The sequence below is a fragment of the Arachis hypogaea genome, chromosome 14 (genome assembly GCF_003086295.3).
Source record: "Arachis hypogaea cultivar Tifrunner chromosome 14, arahy.Tifrunner.gnm2.J5K5, whole genome shotgun sequence".
NCBI lineage: Eukaryota > Viridiplantae > Streptophyta > Magnoliopsida > Fabales > Fabaceae > Arachis > Arachis hypogaea.
In genome coordinates, this window is record NC_092049.1 from 41,885,194 (window position 1) to 41,911,192 (window position 25,999).

Sequence of the window (25,999 nt, forward strand, 5' to 3'; positions counted from 1 at the left end):
AAGTTTCTTCTAATGGTGAGACCGCTACCCTTACTAAGACCTTGTGTGAGATAACAACTCTTCTAAAGCAACTCCAAGTGAAACAACAACAACCTCCATCCCAACAACAACCACCACCTCCTCAAAACCAACAATGTCAACAATTGGTGCCACAAAAGTATGTGGCATTTGCTCATACTACTCCCACTATACATATGAATGTCCAAGTCTCCAAGAGGATAACACTCTAGCGGTTACCCACAACTTTTATGATCGCTCCTACTATGAACGTGCTAATCAAGGATACCATTCATAAGGGAGCAATTATAACCAAGGGTATCCCCAACAAGGAGGCAACTATAGCCAAGGGAGTAGCAACTCTAAGCAAGGTTGGAGGGATAACTCCAACCAAGGTTGGCAGGACAATTATCAACAAGGAGGTAAGGAGAATGGAGGCAACCAAAGGTGGAACAACAACACTCCACAAAACCGCTACTGACAAAACCCTCCAAATCAACAACCAAACCAAGGAAGAAACTACCAAACCTACATACCACCTCATAGACAACCACTTCCACCCAACCAATCACAAGCACCACAAATCACCTATCCTTCCACTTCTCCAAATCAAGATGACACACTCTGATCCATACTCCAAGGGCAAAAGGAACTTCAAAATACATTCAACTCAAGTTTTAATGGTCTTACTTCCACTCTCCAAGCTCTCATTGCTCGCATGGAGCCACATTATACCTCTACTCCTCAAGCTCCAAACTCTAGTGCCATACCTTCTCAACCTCTATCCAACCCCAAGGATGGCATCAACGCCGTAACCTTGAGGTCCGGAACTCAATTGAAAGAAAGGGACTCAAAGACACCTAGTCCAATGATAGTCACTCAAGAGGAGAATGGAGTTGAGATAGAAGAAATTGAAGAGGAGGAAGAAGCACAAGTGATAGTTGAAGATGAAGACCCTAAACCAAGGAGTGAAGTCCCTAGAAAGGAGCAAGTCTTAGAGGAAGTGGCTCAACCAAGTCCATTTCCTACATTGGTAAGAAAGGCTAAGAAGTGTGTGGAACTTGACCCAAAAATGGTAGAGATGTTCAAGAAAGTAGAGGTAACTATCCCTCTCTTTGATGCTATACATTAAGTACCCAAATATGCGAAGTTTCTTAAAGACTTGTGTATGAACAAAGATAGAATTCATGAGTTAGAAACTATTCCATTGGGGAGTTCTATCTCGGCTTTGATGGGAGCCATGCCGGAAAAGTGTGTTGATCCGGGTCCTTATTTAGTCTCTTGTGTCATTGATGGAGTCCAATTCATTGATTGTATGTGTGACCTTGGTGCATGCGTTAGCATTATGCCTCTCTCCGTTTATCATATTTTGAAGCTCACACCGTTGAAGCGGTCAGCGGCTAGGTTTGTCTTGGCAAACAAGAGCATAATAACCGTGACGGGTATTACGGAGGATGTGTTGGTCAACATAAAGGGTTTGATATTTCCAATTGATTTCCATATCATCGAGATGCCACCAAGTGAATCCGAAAGGACATCATCTATCCTACTTGGGAGGCCGTTTTTGAGAACCTCTAAGTTCAAGTTGGATGCCTATTTGGGAACCTACTCATTTGAGATAGATGGGAGAGTTGTAAGTTTTAGCTTAGAGGAAGCAATGAGGCATCCACTGGAGAATCACTCCATATTCCAATGTGACTTGATTGACAACATTGTGGCCGAAGTGCATTATGCAAAGCTAGATGAGAAACATATGATTGAAGAAAATAGTGAAGACCCAAGTGAAGAAGTTCAAGTGGCAAGCCAAGAGCAAAAGCTAGAATTGAAGCCACTACCGCCCCACCTAAAGTACTCATACCTTGATGAAGCCCACAAGTTCCCAGTGATTATAGCAAGGGAACTAAATCCTCAACAAGAAGAGAAGTTGCTAGGTGTTTTAAGGAAAAACAAAAGGGCAATAGGTTGGAGCTTGGCGGATCTAGTGGGGATAAGTCCCCAAGTGTGTGAGCACCGGATCTTTTAGAGGAAGAAGCTAGACCCGTAAGACAACCTCAAAGACGATTGAATCCTACCATTTTGGAGGTTGTCAAGAAGGAGGTAACCCGGTTACTCGGGCGGACATCATCTGCCCCATTTCGGATAGTGAATGGGTGAGTCCCGTTCAAGTTGTGCCAAAGAAGTCCGAGGTAACCACAATCAAGAATGAAAGCGGGGAGCTCATAGCAACACGGGTGCAAAACTCTTGGCGAGTAAGCATAGACTACCGAAGGTTGAACTCGGCCACTAGAAAATATCATTTTTCACTTCCGTTTATTGATCAAATGCTCGATCGATTATCTGGTAAATCCCATTATTGCTTTCTAGATGGCTATTCGGGATACTTTCAAATACACATTGCTCTAGAGGACCAAGAAAAAACAACATTTACTTGCCCCTTTGGAACTTATGCCTAGAAGCGTATGCCATTCAGCTTATGCAATGCACCGGCAACTTTCCAAAGGTGCATGATGAGCATATTTACGGATTTTCTAGAGCAATGCATGGAGGTATTCATGGATGACTTCACGGCATATGGTGATTCTTTTGATCATTGCTTGGATAACCTTGAAAAAGTCTTGGAAAGATGTACTAAAACTAACCTTGTCTTGAATTTTGAGAAGTGCCATTTCATGGTTAGGCAAGGGATTGTTTTAGGAAATATTGTTTCCAAGGATGGTATTTTCATAGATCCAGCAAAGAGTAATGTTATATCTAGCTTGCCTTACCCCTCCTCCGAGAAGGAAGTCCATTCTTTCCTTGGACATGCAGAATTTTATCGAAGGTTTATAAAGGACTTTAGTAAGGTAGCATTGCCTCTCTCAAGGTTATTGCAAAAGGACATTGAGTTTGATCTAAGCAAGGAATGCATGGAGGCTTTTGATAAGCTCAAGGTAGCATTGACCCAAGCTCCCATCGTGCAAAGGCCGGATTGGAGTTGGCCATTCGAGATAATGTGTGATGCTTCTAATTTTTCCGTGGGAGCCGCGTTAGCACAACGTGAGGGTAAGATTCCATATGTCATAGCCTATGCATCAAAAACACTAGATGGAGCCCAATCCAACTACACTACCACCGAAAAAGAACTTTTGGCCATAGTTTTTGCCTTGGACAAGTTCCGAGCATATTTACTTGGTTCAAAAGTGGTAGTGTACTCGGATCATGCGGCGTTAAAGTATTTGTTGGCTAAGAAAGAATCCAAACCGAGATTGATTAGATGGGTTTTATTGTTGCAAGAGTTTGACTTGGAAATTAAGGATAGGAGTGGTACGCAAAACCTAGTGGTGGACCACTTAAGTCGCCTTGAATACACTAAAGGCGATACCACTCCTATTAATGACTCTTTTCCCTTTGAGGGCTTACATGAAATCTCAGAAACCATTCCTTGGTATGCGCCAATCACGAATTACTTGGTGTCTCGCTCCTTCCCTCCTAATCTCTCCAAACATCAAAGGGATAAGCTAAAAAGCGAATCCAAATACTATGTGTGGGACGACCCATACCTTTGGAGATGTGGGGCGGATCAAGTAATTCGGAGGTGCATTCTACAAACCGAATTCCACTCAATCTTGGAAGTTTGCCACTCCTCCGAAGGAGGAGGCCATTTTGGACCGCAAAGAACGGCAAGAAAAATCCTAGATTGTGGATTTTGGTGGCCAACTCTTTTCAAGGACTCTTCTCATTTTTGTAAATCTTGTTCTCAATGCATTAGATTTGGTAATATCTCCAAGAAGGATGAAATCCCCAACAAACCATGCTATTTTGTGAGATTTTTTATGTGTGGGGAATAGACTTCATGGGGCAATTCCCAAATTCTAATAGTTTTCTCTACATTCTACTTGCCGTTGATTATGTGTCCAAATGGGTGGAAGCAATACCCACCCGGACGGACGATGCTAATGTGGTCCTTTCCTTTGTGAGAAATAACATCATTTGTATATTTAGGTCGCCACGAGCAATCGTGAGCGACCAAGGTTCACATTTTTTGGAATAAGAGAATGGAAGGGCTAATGAAGAAATATGGCATCATGCATAAAGTAGCAATGGCCTACCACCCACAAACAAACAGCCAAGCCGAGGTTTCCAATCCGGAGATTAAACGCATCTTGGAAAGAATTGTGAAACCCAAGAGGAAAGATTGGAGTGCTAAGCTCACTGATGCATTATGGGACTACCGAATGGCATATGCTGTATGGCAAAACATGCCATTTACCGATGGAGATAGAGCACAAGGCATATTGGGCCATCAAGGAGTGCAATCCAAGTTTGGGTGGAGCCGGAGTTGAGAGGAAGCTACAATTAGCGGGGTTGGAATGTTTGAGGCTTGAAGCTTATGAGAATTCTAGACTTTACAGGGAGAAAATGAAAGCCGTGCATGACAAGAACATAAGAGGTAAAGAATTTAGAGCCGGCGATCTAGTCCTCCTTTACAATTCTAGATTGAGATTGTTGCCCGAAAAACTAAGGTCAAAATAGGAGGGCCCATATCAAGTAGAGAAGGCCTATGGGGTTTACCATTTGCGCCATCCCTCAATTCCAGATATCTTCAAGGTCAATGGGCACCGTCTCAAGTTGTATCATGGTGAGCAAATAAAAAACAACAAGGAGATTAAGGTATTCCTTTTGAAAGATGCACTTCTTGGCAAGGAGCAATGAGCTAGTGAAAGTCAAACTTAAGGACATTAAACAAAAGTGCCATGTGGGAGACACCCCACCATGGTGAGATCTACCCTTTTTACCTTTTGTACATAATTCTTGAATCCTTTATTGTTTTGTGATTGCGTAGCTATAGTTTTGTTTGGCTAAGATTTGATTATGAATACCTTAGATAACTTGTTCATGAAGATTTGCATTGATTTCTCAATGGATGGATTGATTATGTGGTAGAAGAACACCCCATCTTTGGGTATTACATTGATTTTTGGGTGTTTTTGACCCTTTTGGCTTGTTTAACCACTAAATTCATGACAATTAGGCATTCTTCGTGTCTCTGGAAAAAAAAAGGGGGGAGGTGCACGTGCGCGCACTATGCGCGTACGCGCCCATACACATTTGTAGCTCCTGGGTCATTTTCCAGAGAGTTGTGCAAATTATGGGCAAATTCTGAGCCCCAGGCACGACAACACTCGCGCGTGCGCACACCTAGCGCGAACGCGCCCATGGCCCATTTGTGCAAAAGCGCGCGTACGCGCACTAGCCGTGTCCGCGCCGATATTGCAAAATGCAATCCTAGGCCATTTTCCCGACTCTTATGCCCAAGTTGGGCTAATACCATGCTAATGGCCCAACTTGACTCGCGCGTACGTGCACCTGGCGAGCACGCGCACTTCAAACAAAATGCATATCGACACGCCAGAGCACCGTGCGCGTCCGCGTCGATTGTAAAAATTCATCCTCTGGTACTTTTTCCCGAGATTTGAGCTAAAGTTGTGCCCAATTTGTGCTGAGAGCACAACTCAGATGCACGCGCACGCGCACCTGGCGCTCGCGAGCACACCTGCATTTTACCTCTTTGTGCGTACGCGCACTGTACGCGTCCGCGCCCCTACTGATTTCTGCCCATGCATGTGCACGCATGCATGGCGCGTGCGCACCGGTCTCGCGTCCCCATTGCTTTAAGAGCGCGCCTTTCTCTCTTCAATTCCCCCCTCCCCCCTTTCTTCTTACCTTCATTTCTCTTCTACACTTCTTCTACCCTCTTACCACCTCTCAACCGCCACCACCGGCAACAACCACCACCTCCGGCGGTCCCACACCTCTCTTTCCCTTCTCCTCTCTCATACTCCTCACTATCTCCTCTCTCACTTACATACCCCATTTCTCCTCTCCTTCTCAAGGTACCGCTCATCTCTTTTCTTGTTTAGATCTCTCTTTTTCTTCCTCCTCTTCATTAGTTACATTCCCTTACTCTTCCTCTTAGTTGATTCCTATTCATGTTTTCTTTGTTTGTTAGATTTTCTTTCTTTTTCTTTATTTTCTTATGGGTATTACTAGTGGAGATTACTCTTGCATTGATGAGTTGGTTTGTCTTAATTGCTTTTCCTTACAATGTGTGGTATGCTATGATGTTTGATGATGCTTTATGGGATGTTACATTGTAACCCTTCTCTCATCTTTTGTCATAAAAGAGAATGCACACCAAGTATTTGATGGAGGACCCACATGACTTTTTGGAGTTGTATTTGACTTAGCTCTTCTATTTTAGTGTTCTTTCTCAGTCACTTGCTTGTTCTCATATGAATCGAGTTTAATGCTCTTCTTGCCCCTTTTTACATGCTCATCCCCAATTTCTTGCCTCTTGTATTAATGTTAAGAGTGTATGCTTCTCATGCTTATTGTTTGCATGCCTATACTACTCATACTTCACATGCTAATGATTAGCCATGTTTTTTTATTGTTACCTTAGTTACATGTTGCAGCTGTCATGTATCTAAGCCACATATTCTCTTATGCTTTTCACTTGCATGATTGTTATTTCTTGGTGCTTCTTTAAGTTTAATTTTTCCACCTTTCCCTCTTTTCTAGGATGGTTGTCAAGAAAGACAAAGGGAAGGCATCCAAGAAGGCACCTCCCCGGTCCACTAGCAAAGCACAACAAGCACCTAGAGCCAAGCCCCTCCTCAATAAGACAAGGAGCGTGGCTAACATTGATGTTTTAGAAAAAAACAATCCGGCAAGGGACCCGAACAAGTTTCCCAACCGCTATTGTGTACTTGCCTACCCCTTGATCAAAGTAAGGAACTACCATGCGGAGCCCCTTCTAGCCCCTCCGGCTCAGGTCATTCCTCTTGTCATGCCCCGCATCGAGCGGTGACAATGGGAGTTCCTATTGAGGAAGCCACGTGAAGCAAACTTGTCTTGGGTGATAGAATTTTATACCAATTACCACTCCTCATCCCTCACATCGGTATTTGTGCACCGAAGACAAGTTTCCGTCACAGAGGAGGCCATTCAAAGTGTGCTTAAGACCAGACCATTAGCGGGGGGGATTGATGCATATCAAGAGATTTTGTTGGCACGATTTGATTGGGATGCCATCCTCAAGGTCATTGCTATACCCGAATCATTTTGGATTTGAGGGAGGATGAGGCCGAGGCCCAAGGGCATTGGCACACATTTTCTCACTAGAGAGGCTCAGGCATGGGCCCAAATTCTAGCCCACTATGTGCTCCCAAGCACCCATGGCTCATCTATCACTGCTGAGTTAGCCTTGTTGGCTTGGTGTGTCCTCACAAAGAGACCGGTTCATATTCTCTGTCTCATTCGCCAAGCTATGGGCCGCATCCACGCTAAGGGGAACCTACCTTTCCCGCTCTAGTGACCGACTTAGTTGCCGCAGCCGGTGTCCTCCGAGAGACCAAGGATCGGAGGGCCATGATCCCGATAGACGGCGATATTATTCCAAACGGGAGATATCTTTACCCTCCGGTGTACACCGAGGATCCAAACTTAGCCATTCCCATGAGCATTCCCACTACCCCAATCACACCACCAAAATCATCCATGCAACGCATAGACGACCTCCACAAGAAGCTTGATCGTTATGAGCGGTGCAACCAACGCCGATACACTTTTATCAAGAAGCTTTTAAGTTATTTAGAACCACCTATGGAAGAATCGGAAATCTCCACATCCACCGGCACCGACAATGAAGATAGCGATAATGGAGAAGATGATGGACACTCGGAAGCCGATCAACCACTGCGTCTCACTCAAGGCACGGAGGACCGTGCTAACTTCTATGTGTGGAGAGGTCGGTCGGTCGACCGGTCTTCATAGGTAACACCTGAATAAATTTTGAATCTCTTTTGTTAAGTAGGATAGATTGCATTTGACATCCCTTGCATGTTAGTTATCTCTTAATAAGTCCACTTGGTTAGAGTAATGACTTCTCTCCTAGGAAGCAAGAATTTTAGGGCAACCCTACCAGTTTTGAAAACATTTGATGCTAAACTTATTTGAAGAATGTAATTTGGAACATGGAGTTTGAGCCAAGAACACAAGCGAGTTTTGAGCCTAATTGCGTGGCTACATCTTCTAGCCACTTACTTCCCTTCTTGTGAGCATTGTTCTCTCTCTATGATTTTGATCCTTAATTTGTTTGACTCTATATGTCCATAGTTATATGTATAAACGCATGTACATGATTGAGGCCATCAATCCACTTAGCCACTTACCCAAATGACCTTACTTTATAACAACTTTTGCAACCAATTTTGAGCATACGCTTAACCCACTTATTCTTAATTTTAGCACATCACAAGCCAAAAGCGGAAAACCATGAATGTCCCTAATTGAATCCTTGAATAGTTTAGGCTAGTGCGTGTGTGCCATCCAAGTGTGGGAAAACGGGAGGGAGCATCGGTTGAGGTAAAAGCATGTTATTGTTAAAATATTGGGAAGTAGATACATACTCATGTGATTGATTAAATATATAGACCTTATGCATTGATACTCTTGTATGTAGTTTGAAAAAAAAAGAAGGAAAAAGAAAAGAAAAAAAATATAGAAAGAAAAAAAAAAGAGAAGCAATAAAAAGGGGACAAAATGCCCCAAAGTAAGACTCAAAGACAAATCGATGCATATGTGTAATGATCAAAAGTGAAAGCATGAGTATGTGAAACAGTGAGGAGTGGGTAGTTAGGTTAGTACATAATTGTATAGGATGTTATATAGGCTAGGAGGGGAGCTTAAGTTAATCAAAGGATTCAACCTCTAGCCCACTCAGCCAAATATATAACCCTACCTTAACCCTAACCTCATTACAACCTAAGGAAAGACTTCATGATATATGTATGCATGCATAGAACAATTGTTGATTGTTAGAGGAAGAACAAATTTTGGAAGAGCATAAAGTAGGAGAGGATTGAGTGGTCAACCCTATACACCGAGTGGATAGAGTGCAAACACTTCCGGTGAGGGGTTCGAAGCTCGATTCCTTGTTCCCGGCTCTTGCGAACGTTCTTCACGCAAGCTTTGCATATTTCACTTTGATGACAAAAATTGGTAGAATTCATACATTGCCCATCATTTTGCCCTATGTGCATATATATATGTGTCCTAAGAAGATTGAATTGCTCTTGACCAAGTAGATAGTGGCATACACCCTAGTTGTATTCATGTAGGTAGACTGCATCCCATGAGTCTCCCTCTCTTGTGATCCTTTGGTCTTTTGCTCTCCTTTTAGCATGAGGACATGATATACTTTAAGTGTTGGGAGGTTGATAAATCCCGTTTTTAGGGTTTATCATGTATAGAATTTAAGGGTTTTATCAATGATCTTCCACACTTATTCATATAAAACTGTATGATTTTGTGTTCCTTTCCCAACTTTGCTTTATAGATGAAAACATGCTTTTTGTGCACCAAAATTGATATATTATAATCCTCCTCTATTACCATTCGATGCCTTGATCCGTTTGTTAAGTGGTTTCAGAAGTTATAGGGCAAAAATCGCTAAGAAGAGTGAAAGAAGCATGCATGAGTGGAAGGAGCATGGAATAAATTAAAGTTTTGAAGTTTGGATATGGGTGCGCACGCGCGCATTGCGCATACGTGTGGATGCGTACCCCTAGAGCTGGCGCAGTGGAGCCGAACGAGAAGCCGGCGCGCTTGATGAGCGGATATTTTATACGCTTTTTGGGGTTAATTTCATATAGTTTTTAGTATGTTTTAGTTAGTTTTTAGTTTATTTTCATGTGTTTCTAGGAAAAATTTATATTTCTGGACTTTACTATGAGTTTGTGTGTTTTTCTATAATTTCAGGTATTTTTTGGCTGAAATTGAGGGAGCTGAGCAAAAATCTTATTCAGGCTGAAAAAGGACTGCTGATGTTGTTGGATCCTGACCTCTCTGCACTCGGAATGGAATTTCTGGAGCTACAAGAGTCCAATTGATACGCTTCCAATTGCGTTGGAAAGTAGACATCTAGGGCTTTCCAGAAATATATAATAGTCCATACTTTGCTCAAGGATAGACGACGTAAACTGGCGTTCAACGCCAGTTCTATGTTGCAGTCTGGCGTCCAGCGCCAGAAACACGTTACAAGTTGGAGTTCAACGCCAGAAACAGGTTACAGCCTGGCGTTGAACGCCCAAAACAGCCCAAGCACGTGAGAAGCTTTAGTCTCAGCCCAAGCACACACCAAGTGGGCCCCAGAAGTGGATTTCTGCACTATCTATCATAGTTTACTCATTTTCTGTAAACCTAGGTTACTAGTTTAGTATTTAAACAACTTTTAGAGATTTATTTTGTATCTCATGACATTTTTAGATCTGAATTTTGTACTCTTTGACGGCATGAGTCTCTAAACCCCATTGTTGGGGGTGAGGAGCTCTGCTGTGTCCTGATGAATTAATGCAAGTATTTCTGTTTTCCATTCAAACATGCGTGTTCCTATCTAATATATCCATTCGCACTTCAACATGAATGTGATGAACGTGACAATCATCATCATTCCCCCACGAACGCGTGCCTGACAACCACTTCCGTTCACCGTAGAATGAATGAATATCTCTTGGATCTCTTAATCAGAATCTTCGTGGTATAAGCTAGATTGATGGCAGCATTCAAGAGAATCCAGAAGGTCTAAACCTTGTCTGTGGTATTCCGAGTAGGATTCAGGGATTGAATGACTGTGACGAGCTTCAAACTCGTGAGTGCTGAGCGTAGTGACAGATGCAAAAGGATAGTAAATTCTATTCCGGTACGATTGAGAACCTGCAGATGATTAGCCGCGCGGTGACAACGCACCTGGACCCTTTTCACTGGAAGGATGGATGGTAGCCATTGAAAACGGTGATCCACCAACACACAGCTTGCCATATGAGGACGTGCGTGCGTTAACAAGAAGACAGAGGAAAGCAGAATTTGTGTTCTGCCTTTTACTGCATCTCCAAAACTCCAACATATTCTCCATTACTGCATACAAGTATAATTTGTGTTCTACCTTTTACTTTTTACAATTCAAACTAAAAATTAATATTGATATTATATCCTGACTAAGAGTTACAAGATAACCATAGCTTGCTTCAAGCTAACAATCTCCGTGGGATCGACCCTTACTCACGTAAGGTATTACCTGGACAACCCAGTGCACTTGCTGGTTAGTTGTGCGAAGTTGTAAGAGAGTAATGTGAACATTGACATCACAATTTCGTGCACCAAGTTTTTGGCGCCGTTGCCGGGGATGGTTTGAGTTTGAACAACTGACGGTGAATCCTGTTGCTTAGATTAGGAAAATTTTGTCTTTTGGGTCAGAGTCTTTTATATTCTTTTAAAAAATATATATATATATAATATTTTTTCTTAGTTATTAAAAATACTTTTTCAAAACAAGTGTTATATTTACTGCCCAATTGGCTAGAGCGTTGGTCTATGTTCTTGGTAATTGGGTACCTTCTTTTTAAAATTCTTTTTCAAAAATAATTTTTACATTAAATCTTGTGCCAAACTTTAAGTTTGGTGTTTTCTTGTTAATTTTTCTTTGGTTTTCGAAAATCTTATTTTGGTTTTCTAAAAATTTTAAGTTTGGTATTCTTTTTTCATGTTCTTGTGTTCTTGTGAGTCTTCAAAGTGTTCTTAAGTTTTCCTTGTGTCCTGATCTTAAAATTTTTAAGTTTGGTGTTCCTTGGTATTTTCCCTCCAAAATTTTCAAAAACAAGGAGCATTAGATCTAAAAATTTTAAATCTTGTGCTATCTTATTGTTTTTCTCTCTCCTCTTTAAATTCAAAAATATCTTTTCTCTCTATTTTAAAGCAAATTTTCGAAATTTATCTTTAAAATTCAGATTTTTATTTCAAAATTTAAAACCTTTTTCAAAAAAAAAATCATATCTTTTTCAAAACTTCCTAACTACTTTCTCTCTCCTCATTTTTTCGAAAATCTTCACCCATTTTTATTTATTTTATTTTAATTTATTTTATTTTCAAAATAAATAAATAATTAAATAAATAAAAATATTTCTTCTCTATTTTACATCATCTCCCTTTCTCCATCATGGATCTAAGCGGAAATGAACAGTCCAGAAGGACTCTGGGGTCATATGCTAACCCCTCTACTGCTTCATATGGGAGTAGTATCTGCATACTCTCCATTGGAGTCAGTAGCTTTGAGTTGAATCCTCAGCTCATTATCATGGTGCAGCAAAGCTGCCAGTATTCCGGTCTTCCACAGGAAGAACCTACAGAATTTCTGGCACAGTTTTTACAAATTACTGACACAGTACATGATAAAGAAGTAGATCAGGATGTCTACAGATTATTACTGTTCCCATTTGCTATAAAAGACCAAGCTAAGAGGTGGTTAAATAACCAACCTAAGGCTAGCATAAAGACATGGAAACAGCTAACAGAAAAATTCCTGAATCAATACTTTCCTCCAAAACGGATGACACAGCTAAGGCTGGACATCCAAGGCTTTAAACAAGGAGATAATGAATCTCTTTTTGATACCTGGGAGAGATATAAAGAGATGCTAAGAAAATGCCCCTCTGAAATATTTTCAGAGTGGGTTCAGTTAGACATCTTCTATTATGGGCTTACAGAAAGAGCTCAGATCTCTCTAGATTACTCAGCTGGTGGATCTATCCACATGAGAAAGACAATTGAAGAAGCTCAAGAGCTCATTGATACAGTTGCTAGAAATCAGCATCTGTACCTAAGTAGTGACCCTTCCATGAAAGAAGAGGCTAAAACAGTAACTACTGAACCCAGTCCTGCTGAACAAACTACTGAATTCAATCAGCAATTGGACTTTCTAACACAGCAGTTAGCCGAATTCAAAGATGGACTACAAGAGACAAGGATGGCTAATATAAATATGGAAGAACAATTGAAGCAAACAAAACAGCAGCTGTCAAAACAAATAACAGAAGAATGCCAAGCAGTTCAATTAAGAAGTGGGAAAATATTAAATACCCCACCTCAAGGCAGCAGGAAGCCAAGAAATGAGCAAACCACCCAAAATCCATCTGAGGATAGTAAGAGCCCAGAAAAAAATAATTCTGGCGTTAAAACGCCAGAAATTGGGTGGAAGGCTGGCGCTGAACGCCCAGACCATGCTCAGGACTGGCGTTCAACGCCAGAAATAAGCAAGGAACTGGCGTTGAACGCCCAAAAGAAGCACAGTTTTGGCGTTCAGACGCCAGGAACAGATGAGGAGTTGGCGTCTAACGTCACTCCAGCTTCTAACTCTGGCACTCAATTGCCAGAGAGGGATCAGACACACACAAGTGCTGATGACAACCCATCTAAAAAGGCTTCTTCAACCACTTCTGTAGGAAATAAACCTACAGCAACCAAGGTTGAGGAATATAAAGCCAAGATACCTTATCCTCAAAAACTCTGCCAAGAGGAGCAGGATAAGCAATTTGCTCGCTTTGCAGATTATCTCAGGACTCTTGAAATAAAGATTCCGTTTGCAGAAGCACTTGAGCAAATACCTTCTTATGCCAAGTTCATGAAAGAGATCTTGAGTCATAAGAAGGATTGGAGAGAAACTGAAAGAGTTCTCCTCACTGAAGAATACAGTGCAGTCATTCTGAAAAGCTTTCCTGAAAAGCTTAAAGATCCCGGAAGCTTTCTGATACCATGCACATTAGAGGAAAATTGCACCAGGACAGCTTTATGCGATCTTGGGGCAAGCATCAACCTAATACCTGCATCCACCATCAGAATGCTTGGTTTAACTGAAGAAGTTAAACATACCCGGATATGTCTCCAACTTGCTGATGGCTCCATTAAATACCCATCAGGCGTGATTGAGGACATGATTGTCAGGGTTGGGCCATTCGCCTTTCCCACTGACTTTGTTGTACTAGAAATGGAGGAGCACAAGAGTGCTACTCTCATTCTAGGAAGACCTTTCCTAGCAACTGGATGAACTCTCATTGATGTCCAAAAGGGGGAAGTCACCCTGAGAGTCAATGAGGATGAGTTTAAGTTGAATGCTGTCAATGCCATGCAGCATCTAGACGCACCAAAACACTGCATGAAAGTTGATCTTATTGACTCTCTGGTGGAGGAGATCAACATGGCTGAGAGTCTCGAATCAGAGCTGGAAAACATCTTTCAAGATGTTCCGCCTGATCTAGAGGATTCAGAGGAATTGAAAGAGCCTCTGAAATTTCCTCAGGGAGAGGAAAAACCTCCTAAACCCGAGCTCAAACCATTACCACCATCCCTGAAATATGCATTTCTGGGAGAAGGTGATACTTTTCCAGTGATCATAAGCTCTGCTTTAAATCCACAGGAAGAGGAAGCACTAATCCAAGTGCTAAGGACACACAAGGCAGCTCTTGGGTGGTCCATAAGTGACCTTAGGGGCATAAGCCCAGCTAGATGCATGCACAAAATCCTATTGGAGGATGATGCTAAGCCAGTGGTTCAACCACAGAGGCGGCTAAATCCAGCCATGAAGAAAGTGGTGCAGAAAGAGGTAACTAAATTACTGGAGGCTGGGATTATTTATCCTATTTCTGATAACCCCTGGGTGAGTCCTGTTCAAGTTGTCCTTAAAAAGGGAGGCATGACAGTGGTTCATAATGAAAAAAATGAACTGGTTCCTACAAGAACAGTTACAGGGTGGCGCATGTGTATTGAATACAGAAGGCTCAATACAGCCACCAGAAAAGATCATTTTCCTTTACCATTCATAGACCAGATGCTAGAAAGACTAGCAGGTCATAATTATTATTGCTTTTTGGATGGCTATTCAGGCTACAACCAAATTGCAGTAGATCCCCAAGATCAAGAGAAAACAGCATTCACATGTCCATCTGGAGTATTTGCTTACAGAAGGATGCCTTTTGGGCTGTGTAATGCGCCTGCAACCTTTCAGAGATGCATGCTCTCTATTTTCTCTGATATGGTGGAAAAATTTCTGGAAGTCTTCATGGATGACTTCTCAGTATATGGAGACTCATTCAGCTCCTGTGTTAATCACCTGACACTGGTTTTGAAAAGATGCCAAGAGACCAACCTGGTTTTAAATTGGGAAAAATGTCACGTTATGGTGACTGAAGGGATTGTCCTTGGGCATAAAATTTCAAACAAGGGAATAGAGGTGGATCAAGCTAAAATAGAGGTAATTGAAAAATTACCACCACCTGCCAATGTTAAGGCAATCAGAAGCTTTCTGGGGCATTCAGGATTCTATAGGAGGTTCATAAAGGATTTTTCAAAAATTGCAAAACCTCTAAGCAACCTGCTAGCTACTGACACGCCATTTGTGTTTGACACAGAGTGCCTACAGGCGTTTGAAACTCTGAAAGCTAAGCTGGTCACAGCACCAGTTATCTCTGCACCAGACTGGACATTGCCATTAGAATTAATGTGTGATGCCAGTGATCACGCCATTGGTGCAGTACTGGGGCAGAGGCATGACAAGCTTCTGCATGTCATTTATTATGCTAGCCGTATTCTGAATGATGCCCAGAAAAATTACACAACCACAGAAAAAGAATTGCTTGCAGTGGTTTATGCCATTGACAAGTTAAGATCATACTTAGTAGGATCAAAGGTGATTGTGTACATAGATCATGCTGCTCTTAAATATCTACTCACAAAGCAGGATTCAAAACCCAGACTCATAAGATGGGTGTTACTTCTGCAAGAGTTTGATATAGAAATAAGAGACAGAAAAGGGACAGAGAACCAAGTGGCTGACCATCTGTCCCGGGTAGAACCAGTGGAAGGGGCGTCCTCCCCCTCTATTGAGATCTCCGAAACCTTTCCGAATGAGCATTTTTTCGCCATTCAGGAATTACCATGGTTTGCAGACATTGCAAACTACAAAGTTGCAAGGTTCATTCCCAAGGAGTACAACAGGCAACAAAAGAAAAAATTAATTACTGATGCAAAGTACTACTTGTGGGATGAACCCTATCTCTTTAAGAGATGTGCAGACGGAATAATCCGTAGGTGTGTGCCTAGAGAAGAAGCACAGAGGATCCTATGGCATTGCCATGGATCACAATATGGAGGCCATTTCGGAGGTAAGCGAACAGCCACCAAGGTCCTCCAATGTGGTTTCTACTGGCCTACACTCTATAGAGATTCTCGAGAGTTTGTACTTAACTGTGACAGTTGCCAGAGAGCTGGTAATTTGCCTCATAGTTATGCCATGCCTCAACAAGGAATCTTGGAGATTGAGTTGTTTGATGTATGGGGAATTGATTTTATGGGGCCTTTCCCACCATCATACTCAAACACTTATATTCTGGTGGCAGTTGACTATGTATCAAAATGTGTAGAGGCCATTGCCACACCCACCAATGATACTAAAACAGTACTAAAGTTCCTCCAGAAACATATATTCAGTAGATTTGGTGTCCCTAGGGTACTAATCAGTGATGGGGGCACTCACTTCTGCAACAAACAACTTTACTCTGCCATGGTCCGATATGGGATTCGCCATAAGGTGGCAACTCCATATCATCCGCAAACAAATGGACAAGCTGAAGTTTCTAACAGGGAACTAAAAAGAATCCTGGAACGGACTGTTAGTACCCGTAGAAAGGATTGGGCACAAAGCTTGGATGATGCTCTATGGGCTTACAGAACAGCATTCAAGACTCCTATAGGGACCTCTCTATACCAACTTGTGTATGGTAAGGCATGCCACCTGCCCGTGGAACTGGAACATAAAGCCTACTGGGCAACCAGATTCCTAAACTTTGATGCCAAATTAGCTGGAGAAAAAAGATTGCTCCAGCTGAATGAGCTAGAGGAATTCAGATTCACTGCTTTCGAAAATGCCAAGCTTTATAAAGAAAAATAAAAAAGGTGGCATGACAGAAAGCTGTCATCTAGAATCTTTGAACCAGGATAGAAGGTTCTGTTGTTTAACTCTAGGCTCAGGCTATTCCCCGGGAAACTGAAGTCCCGGTGGAAGGGACCATATGTGATTACAAGTGTATCACCATATGGTTATGTGGAGCTTCAAGATATTGATTCTGATAAGAAGTTCATTGTTAATGGACAGAGAATCAAGCACTATCTTGAAGGCAATGTTGAGCAAGAGTGCTCAAGGCTGAGGCTAGATTAAAAACTCAGCAAGGTCCAGCTAAAGACAATAAAGAAGCGCTTGCTGGGAGGCAACCCAGCCATGGGGCATCACTTCCTCTAAGCATTTTGCCCTATTCTTGATTTTATTTGTTTATATAAAGTTCATTGACACTAAGGTAAAGAGTCAATTGTATAAGTTTACAGGGTTACAAAAGGATTCTGCACACAAAACAGAGAAAAAGAGCTCACTGGCAAGAAAACGCCAGTAAAAGTCTATTTTGGGCGTTCAACACCCAAAAGAAGCATCCACTGGGCGTTGAACGCCAGTAAGGATAGCCATCTGGGCGTTAAACGCTAGAAAGAAGCATCTTCTGGGCGTTGAACGCTAGAAAGAAGCTCCTTCTGGGCGTTTAACGCCAGATTTATAGCGTCCTGGGCGTTCAGAAAAACGCCCAGTGACAAAGGAGTTCCTGGCGTTCAACACCAGAAAGAAGCAACAGCTGGGCGTTGAACGCCCAGGAGAAGCAGTAGTTGGGCGTTGAACGCCCAAAACATGCAGCGTTTGGGCGTTCAAACGCCAAGATGGTGGGGAGGAGGTAAATTCGTTTTTTCTTCATATTTTTCATTTTAATCTTAATTTTCATGTTTCAATTCATGATTTCTTGCATAAACATGTTACAAACCTTGATTTCTAAAATCCCTAATTTCTAAAAACCCTACTTTAAAAATATCAAATGTATCTTAATCCATAAGCACAAATCTTTTTTTTATCCAATTCAACTCTTTTTCAAAATTTTCAAAACAAATCTATCTCTTTTCATTCAAAAATCTTTTCAACTAATCAATATCTTTTTCGAATCTCCATATTATCTTTTTCAAAAATCCAAATTTATCTTTTTCAAATATCTTTCATATCTTTTCGATTTTAAATTATATATTTTCTTATCATACTTATCTCTTTTTAAATCATATCTTCTATCTTATCTTTCTCCCTATTTTCGAAAACCCACCCCCCCTCTCTTTTAAAAACACATTCGGCCTTCTTCCTTTCATCCACCATTCAACACTAGCTCTCCTTCTATCCCTCTCCTTTCTTTTCTTTTGCTTGAGGACAAGCAATCCTCTAAGTTTGGTGTGTTTATCCGTGATCACTAAATCATACCCACTAAGATCATGGCTCCTAAAGGAAAACAACCCACTCCAAGAGGCAAGAAAGAGAGTGTTCCAAAACCACTTTGGAATCAAGGGAGGTTCTAAACCAAAGAACATTCAGACCATTACTACAAAATAATGGGTCTATGATCTGTGATCCCGGAAGTCAAGTTCGATCTGAAAGAAGATGAATATCCGGAGATCCAAGAGCAGATTCGAAACAGGAACTGGGAAGTCCTAGCTAATCCTGAAATGAAAGTGGGAAGGAATATGGTTCAGGAATTCTATGCTAATCTGTGGCAAATAGACAGGCAGAGAATATCTGGAGCTGCCCTCTATGACTATAGGACTGTGGTCAGAGGAAAGATTGTTCACATCCACCCTGATAAAATCAGGGAGATCTTTAAGCTACCTCAGCTGAAAGATGACCCAGACTCCTTCAATAGGAGAATGATGAGAACAAACAAGGGCCTAGATAAGATTCTAGAGGATATATGCATCCCTGGAGCCAGGTGGACCACCAGCACGAGGGGTGTCCCAAAACAACGCCAGTTCTATATTGCAGTCTGGCGTCCAGCGCCAGAAACACGTTACAAGTTGGAGTTCAACGCCAGAAACAGGTTACAGCCTGGCGTTGAACGCCCAAAACAGCCCAGGCACATGAGAAGCTTTAGTCTCAGCCCCAGCACACACCAAGTGGGCCCCAGAAGTGGATTTCTGCACTATCTATCATAGTTTACTCATTTTCTGTAAACCTAGGTTACTAGTTTAGTATTTAAACAACTTTTAGAGATTTATTTTGTATCTCATGACATTTTTAGATCTGAATTTTGTACTCTTTGACGGCATGAGTCTCTAAACCCCATTGTTGGGGGTGAGGAGCTCTGCTGTATCCGGATGAATTAATGCAAGTATTTCTGTTTTCCATTCAAACATGTGTGTTCCTATCTAAGATATCCATTCGCACTTCAACATGAATGTGATGAACGTGACAATCATCATCATTCCCCCACGAACGCGTGCCTGACAACCACTTCCGTTCACTGTAGAATGAATGAATATCTCTTGGATCTCTTAATCAGAATCTTCGTTGTATAAGCTAGATTGATGGCAACATTCAAGAGAATCCGAAAGGTCTAAACCTTGTCTGTGGTATTCCGAGTAGGATTCAGGGATTGAATGACTATGACGAGCTTCAAACTCGTGAGTGCTGGGCATAGTGACAGACGCAAAAGGATAGTCAATCCTATTCCAGTACGATTGAGAACCTGCAGATGATTAGCCGCGCGGTGACAGCGCACCTGGACCCTTTTCACTGGAAGGATGGATGGTAGCCATTGACAACGGTGATCCACCAACACACAGCTTGCCATAGGAGGACGTGCGTGCATGAACAAGAAGACAGAGGAAAGCAGAATTTCAGAAGACAAAGCATCTCCAAAACTCCAACATATTCTCCATTACTACATACAAGTATAATTTGTGTTCTGCCTTTTACTTTTTACAATTCAAGCTAAAAATTATTATTGATATTATATCCTGACTAAGAGTTACAAGATAACCATAGCTTGCTTCAAGCTAACAATCTCCGTGGGATCGACCCTTACTCACGTAAGGTATTACTTGGACGACCCAGTGCACTTGCTGGTTAGTTGTGCGAAGTTGTAAGAGAGTAATGTGAACATTGACATCACAATTTCGTGCACCAGCGCTTATATGGCTGGGCTATATTTCCTATGACGCGCGCGTGCATTGCTTGCCTGCGGGTAGGTTGTGAAAAACCCCAGTGCGTATACGTGTACTATACGCGTACGCTCTAATGTGCGCACGTGATTTTTTAAAAGGAAAACGTGACCAACAATTTCAGGGGATTTCAGGCCCAGTTTTGGAGCAGAATTTTGGAGGGAAAAGCTTAAGAAGACCAAGGATTAGGGGGGTTAGGACAATGAGTGAGAGTTTTAGATATTTTGGGTAGTTAGTTACATTTTGCTTTTAGAGAGAGAAACTCCAACTTCTCTTTAGGATTTCACTTTCTCCGTTGTAATTCTCCTTTGATTTCTTGGTGAGATCATTGCTAATTCACTTTTACTTTGATACAAGTTGTAGAGCTACTCTTCTCCTACTCTCAATTAATGCTCTTTTGATTCAATCTCTTAGATCTAGATTTATGACTTTGTTACTTGAATTTTGATTAATGAATTGTGGAATTTCATTCAATTGCTTGATTGTTGATTATTGTTTGGATTAGATAGCTTTAATTCAATTCTCTTCTCTCAATTACAACATGTCTTTTATGATTGCCTACCAATTATTTGTGATAATGACAACCCTAGCTATGGAGTAGATTTTTCTCACTTGGCTTAGGTGAGTTATTGGAGACACTTGAGTAGTAGATATCAATTGTTGACTAGGAATTGAGAATTGCTAATTGACTTGGAGTGCACTAAAGCTAGAATTCCTTAGGGTGAGACTAAGACTTGTGACTCAAGTTAGTTACTCTCACTTGACTTTCCTCCAATATTAGGGGGTGATGAGCGGATAATTTATACGCTTTTTGGCATTGTTTTTAGGTAGTTTTTAGTATAATTTAGTTAGTTTTTACTGTGTTTTTATTAGTTTTTATGCAAAATTCACATTTCTGGACTTTACTATGAGTTTGTGTATTTTTCTATGATTTTAGGTATTTTTTGGCTAAAATTGATGGACCTGAGCAAAAATATGATTCAGAGACTGAAAAAGGACTGCAAATGCTGTTGGATTCTGACCTCCCTACACTCGAAGTGGATTTTCTGGAGCTACAGAAACCCAATTGGCAAGCTCTCAATTGCGTTGGAAAGTAGACATCTAGGGCTTTCCAGCAATATATAATAGTATAAAAACTGGCGTTCAAACGCCAGCTTATTGCCCTATTCTGAAGTTAAACGCCAGAAACAGGTTGCAAACCAGAGTTAAACGCCACAAACAGGCTGCAACCTGGCGTTTAACTCCAAGAGAAGTCTCTACACATGTAAAGCTAAATGATCAGCCCAAGCACACACCAAGTGGGCCCCAGAAGTAGATTTCTTCATCATTTACTTATTTCTGTAAACCCTAGTTATTACTTTAGTATAAACACGACTTTTAGTGATTTATTTCACATCTTTTGATCATTTTTGAGACTATCTTTGTATCACTTTTGATCTCTAGAACACATTATGTAACTTTTACGTTCTGAGACCTCCATGGGAGGCTGGCCACTCGGCGATGTCTACCCTATTTTCACTTATGTATTTTCAAGGGTGGAGTTTCTACACCCCATAGATTAAGGTGTGGAGCTCTGCTGTTCCTCTTGAATTAATACAAAGTACTATTGTTTTTCTATTCAATTCAAGCTTATTCTTATTCCAAGATATTCACTCACACTTCAACCTGTTGAATGTGATGATCCGTGACACTTATCATCATTCTCACCTATGAACGCGTGCCTGACAACCACTTCCGTTCTATCTGCAATAGCTTGGGTGTGTATCTCTTAGCCTCCTGGTTCACGATCAGAGTCTTCGTGGTATAGGCTAGAATTATTGGCGGCCATTTCTGAGATCTGAAAAGTCTAAACCTTGTCTGTGGTATTCCGAGTAGGATTTGGGAAGGGATGACTGTGACATACTTCAAACTCGCGAGTGTTGGGCGTAGTGACAGACGCAAAAGGATCAATGGATCCTATTCCAACATGATCGAAAACCGACAGATGATTAGCCGTGCGGTGACAGCGCATTTGGACCATTTTCACTGAGAGGACGGACGGTAGCCATTGACAACGGTGATCCCCCAACATAAAGCTTGCCATGGAAAAGAGTATGAATGATTGAATGAAGGCAGTAGGAAAGTAGAGATTCAGGAGGAGCAAAGCATCTCCATACGCTTATCTGAAATTCTCACCAGTGAATTACATAAGTACTTCTATCGTATTTTATATTTTATTTATATTTTAATTATCAAAACCTTATAACCATTTGAATTCGCCTGACTGAGATTTACAAGGATGACCATAGCTTGCTTCAAGCCGACAATCTCCGTGGGATCAACCCTTACTCACGTAAGGTTTATTACTTGGACGACCCAGTGCACTTGCTGGTTAGTTGTGTGAAGTTGTGAAAAAGAGTTGAGATTACAATTGTGCGTACCAAGTTGTTGGCGCCATTGACATCACAATTTCATGCACCAAGTTTTTGGCACTGTTGCTGGGGATTGTTCGAGTTTGGACAACTGACGGTTCATCTTGTTGCTCAGATTAGGTAATTTTATTTTAATTTTAAGCTTTTTGTTTTTATTATTTTTATTTTCGAAAAAAAAATTTCAAAAAAAAAATAAATTATTCTATGTTCTTCAGAACTTTTAAGAATGAATTCTAGAGTTTCATGAGATATGTTGAATCCTGGCTGGCTGTTAAGCCATGTCTAATCTTTTGGACCGAGGTTTCAACTATCCTTAGAAGAGATTCTTTGTCTTTCTCAGCAAATTAGCTGTTGTATGTAATGATCTGCTAAAGCTTGGCTGGCCATTGGCCATGTCTAGTGTTTTGGACCGGAGCTTTCACTGAAAGCTTGGCTGGCTAGTAAGCCATGTCTAATTCCCGGACTGGAGCTTTAGACTAACATTGCATGATTCCTGGAATTCTCATTAAAAATTTTGAAATCCTTATTTTTATTTTTCCAAATAATTTTTGAAAAATACAAAAAAATAGTAAAATCATAAAACCAAAAAATAATTGTGTTTCTTGTTTGAGTCTAGTGCAAAATTGTAAGTTTGGTGTCAATTGCATCCTTTTAATTTCCTGAAAATTTTTGAAAACTCAGGCATGGTGTTCTTCATGATCTTCAAGTTGTTCTTGATGATCTTCTTTGTTTGATCTTTGCATTTTCATGTTTTGTGTCTTTTCTTATTTTTCATATGCATTTTCAATTTGTTAGTGTCTAAAGTTTGAAATTTTCTAAGTTTGGTGTCTTGCATGTTTTTCTTTTCTTAAAAATTTTCAAAAATAAGTTTTGGTGTTCATCTTGACATTCAAAGTGTTCTTGGTGTTCATCTTGACATTCAAAGTGTTCTTGCATGCATTAGTTGTTTTGACTCATAATTTTTATGTTTTGTTTCAATTTGGTGTTTTTCTCTCTCTTTACTAAAAATCCAAAAATAAAAAATATATCTTTCCTTATTTTACTCATCAATTTCAATTTCAAAATTCTATCTTTTCAAATCTTTTTCACAAATCAAATCTTTTTCATTTATTTTTTACATATTTTTCGAAATTTTTTTATTGATTTTCAAAATCTTTTTCTTATTCTTACTTCATATTTTCGAAAATCTCACTAACATTCAATTTTTAGATTCAAAAATTTCAAGTTGTTACTTGCCAATTAAGAAAAGTTTTAATCTTTAAATTTCAAAATCATATCTTTTAGTTTCTTATTAGTCAAGTAATCAAATTTAATTTCAAAAATCAAATCTTTTTAATTTCCTTTTCAAATCTTTTTCAAAAAAATTTTCAATCATATCTTTTTCAAAACTTAATTTCAAAATCTTTTCTAACTTCTTATCTTTTCAAATTTGATTTTCAAATCTTTTTCAATTAACCACTTGACTTTTTGTTTGATTTTAAAAGTTTTCTATTTCAATCATATCTTTTTCAAAACCACCTAACTACTTTTCTCTCTCCAATTTTCGAAAATCAATAACCACTTTTTCAAAAATCTTTTTAATTAATTGATTTATTTAATTTTCAAATTTTATTTTATTTCTTCTCTTAATTTTCGAATACTAACCAATGATTAAAATAAAAACAAAAATATTTTTCTTTTATTTTAATTTAAAATTCGAATTCTCTCCCTCTCTGTGTTCAAATTTTTCTCTTCTCCTTCTTCTATTCTTCTCTTCTTCTACTCACACAAATGAATCTCTATACTGTGACATAGAGGATTCCTCTTCTTTTCTGTTCTCTTCTTTTTCATATGAGCAGGAACATGGATATAGACATTCTTATTGAAGCTGATCCTGAACCTGAAAGGACTCTTAAGAGGAAACTAAGAGAAGCTAAAGCACAACCCTCTAGAGAGGACCTGACAGAAATTTTCAAAAAAGAAGGAGACATGGCCGAACCCAAAAACAATGGTGGAGATGCAAGGAAGTTCCTTGGTGACTTTATTGCACCTTCTTCTGACTTCTGTGGAAGAAGCATCTCAATTCCTGCCATTGGAGCAAACAACTTTGAGCTTAAGCCTCAATTAGTTTCTCTGATGCAGCAGAATTGCAAGTTTCATGGACTTTCATTGGAAGATCCTCATCAGTTCTTAGCTGAATTCTTGCAAATCTATGACACTGTCAAGACTAATGGAGTTGATCCCGAGGTCTACAGGCTTATACTTTTCCCTTTTGCTATAAGATACAGAGCTAGAACATGGTTGGATTCACAACCTAAGGAAAGCCTAAACTCTTGGGAAAAGATGGTCAGTGCTTTCCTGGCCAAATTCTTTCCACCTCAAAAGATGAGCAAGCTTAGAGTAGAAATCCAAACCTTCAGACAGAAGGAAGGTGAGTCCCTCTATGAAGCTTGGGAAAGATATAAGTAATTGATCAAAAGGTGTCCTATTGACATGCTTCCAGAATGGAGCATCATATGTATATTCTATGATGGTCTGTCTGAGTTGTCAAAAATGTCATTGGACCATTCTGCAGGAGGATCTCTTCATCTGAAAACCCTTGCAGAAGCTCAGGAACTCATTAAAATGGTTGCAAATAACCAGTTCATGTACACCTCTAAGAGGACTCCTGTGAACAATGGGACGCCTCAGAAGAAGGGAGTTCTTGAAATTGATACTCTGAATGCCATATTGGCTCAGAACAAAATATTGACTCAGCAAGTCAATATGATTTCTCAGAGTCTGAATGGATTGCAAGCTGCATCCAACAGTACTAAAGAAGCATCTTCTGAAGAAAAAGCTTATGATCCTGAGAACCCTGCAATGGCAGAGATGAATTACATAGGAGAACCCTATGGAAACACCTATAATCCTTCATGGAGAAATCACCCAAATTTCTCATGGAAGGAACAACAGAAGCCTCAACAAGGCTTCAACAATAATGGTGGAAGAAATAGGTTTAGTAATAGCAAGCCTTTTCCATCAACCTCTCAGCAACAGATAGAAAATTTTGAATAGAGTCATTCTGGCCTGGCAACCATAGTCTCTGATCTATCCAAGACCACACTAAGTTTCATGAATGAAACAAGGTCCTCCCTTAGAAATTTGGAGGCATAGGTGGTTCAGCTAAGTAAGAAGATTACTGAAACTCCTCCCAATACTCTCCCAAGCAATACAGAAGAAAATCCCAAGAGAGAGTGCAAGGCCATAACCATGACCAACATGGCCAAACCTGGAGAGATTGAGGAGGACGTAAGTCCCAATGAGAAAAGCCTCATGGGACGTCCTCTGGACAGAAAGGAGTTTTCCTTTGAGGAACCAAATGAATCTGAAGCTCATACAGAGACCATGGAGATTCCATTGAACTTCCTTCTGCCATTCATGAGCTCTGATGAATATTCTTCCTCTTAAGAGGATGAAGACATCACTGAAGAGCAAGTTGCTAAATATCTATGAGCAATCATAAAGCTGAATGCCAAGTTATTTGGTACTGAGACTTGGAAAGATGAACCTCCCTTGTTCACCAATGAACTGAATGAATTAATGAGGCAGACATTACCTTAGAAGAAACTGGATCCCGGAAAATTCTTCATACCTTGTACCATAGGCACCATGACCTTTGAGAAGGCTCTGTG

The 25,999-nt window shown here is 40.4% G+C and overlaps 1 protein-coding gene and 1 non-coding gene across 2 annotated transcripts; one reads left to right on the forward strand and one right to left on the reverse strand.

Annotated features, from left to right (window-relative positions):
* The first annotated feature begins 715 nt into the window (after positions 1-715).
* LOC112742555 (uncharacterized) lies at positions 716-4,044 on the forward strand. Its single transcript, XM_025791796.1, has 3 exons — positions 716-1,096; positions 1,148-1,795; positions 3,979-4,044. The coding sequence occupies exons 1-3, from the start codon at positions 716-718 to the stop codon at positions 4,042-4,044; spliced, it is 1,095 nt and encodes a 364-aa protein (XP_025647581.1).
* A 20,672-nt stretch (positions 4,045-24,716) lies between these two features.
* LOC112746746 (small nucleolar RNA R71) lies at positions 24,717-24,824 on the reverse strand. The gene has a single exon (XR_003174613.1). It is a non-coding gene; the product is annotated as a small nucleolar RNA R71 (small nucleolar RNA).
* Positions 24,825-25,999: the final 1,175 nt, after the last annotated feature.

Excerpts from the sequence above, each read along its gene's own strand:
- LOC112742555 (XM_025791796.1), top strand. The coding sequence starts at position 716 with ATGGAGCCACATTATACCTCTACTCCTCAAGCTCCAAACTCTAGTGCC. Across the intron at positions 1,097-1,147 it reads AGATGTTCAAGAAAGTAGAG|TTTCTTAAAGACTTGTGTAT; the intron begins GTAACTATCCCT and ends AAATATGCGAAG. Across the intron at positions 1,796-3,978 it reads CAAGTGAAGAAGTTCAAGTG|GTCGCCACGAGCAATCGTGA; the intron begins GCAAGCCAAGAG and ends TTGTATATTTAG.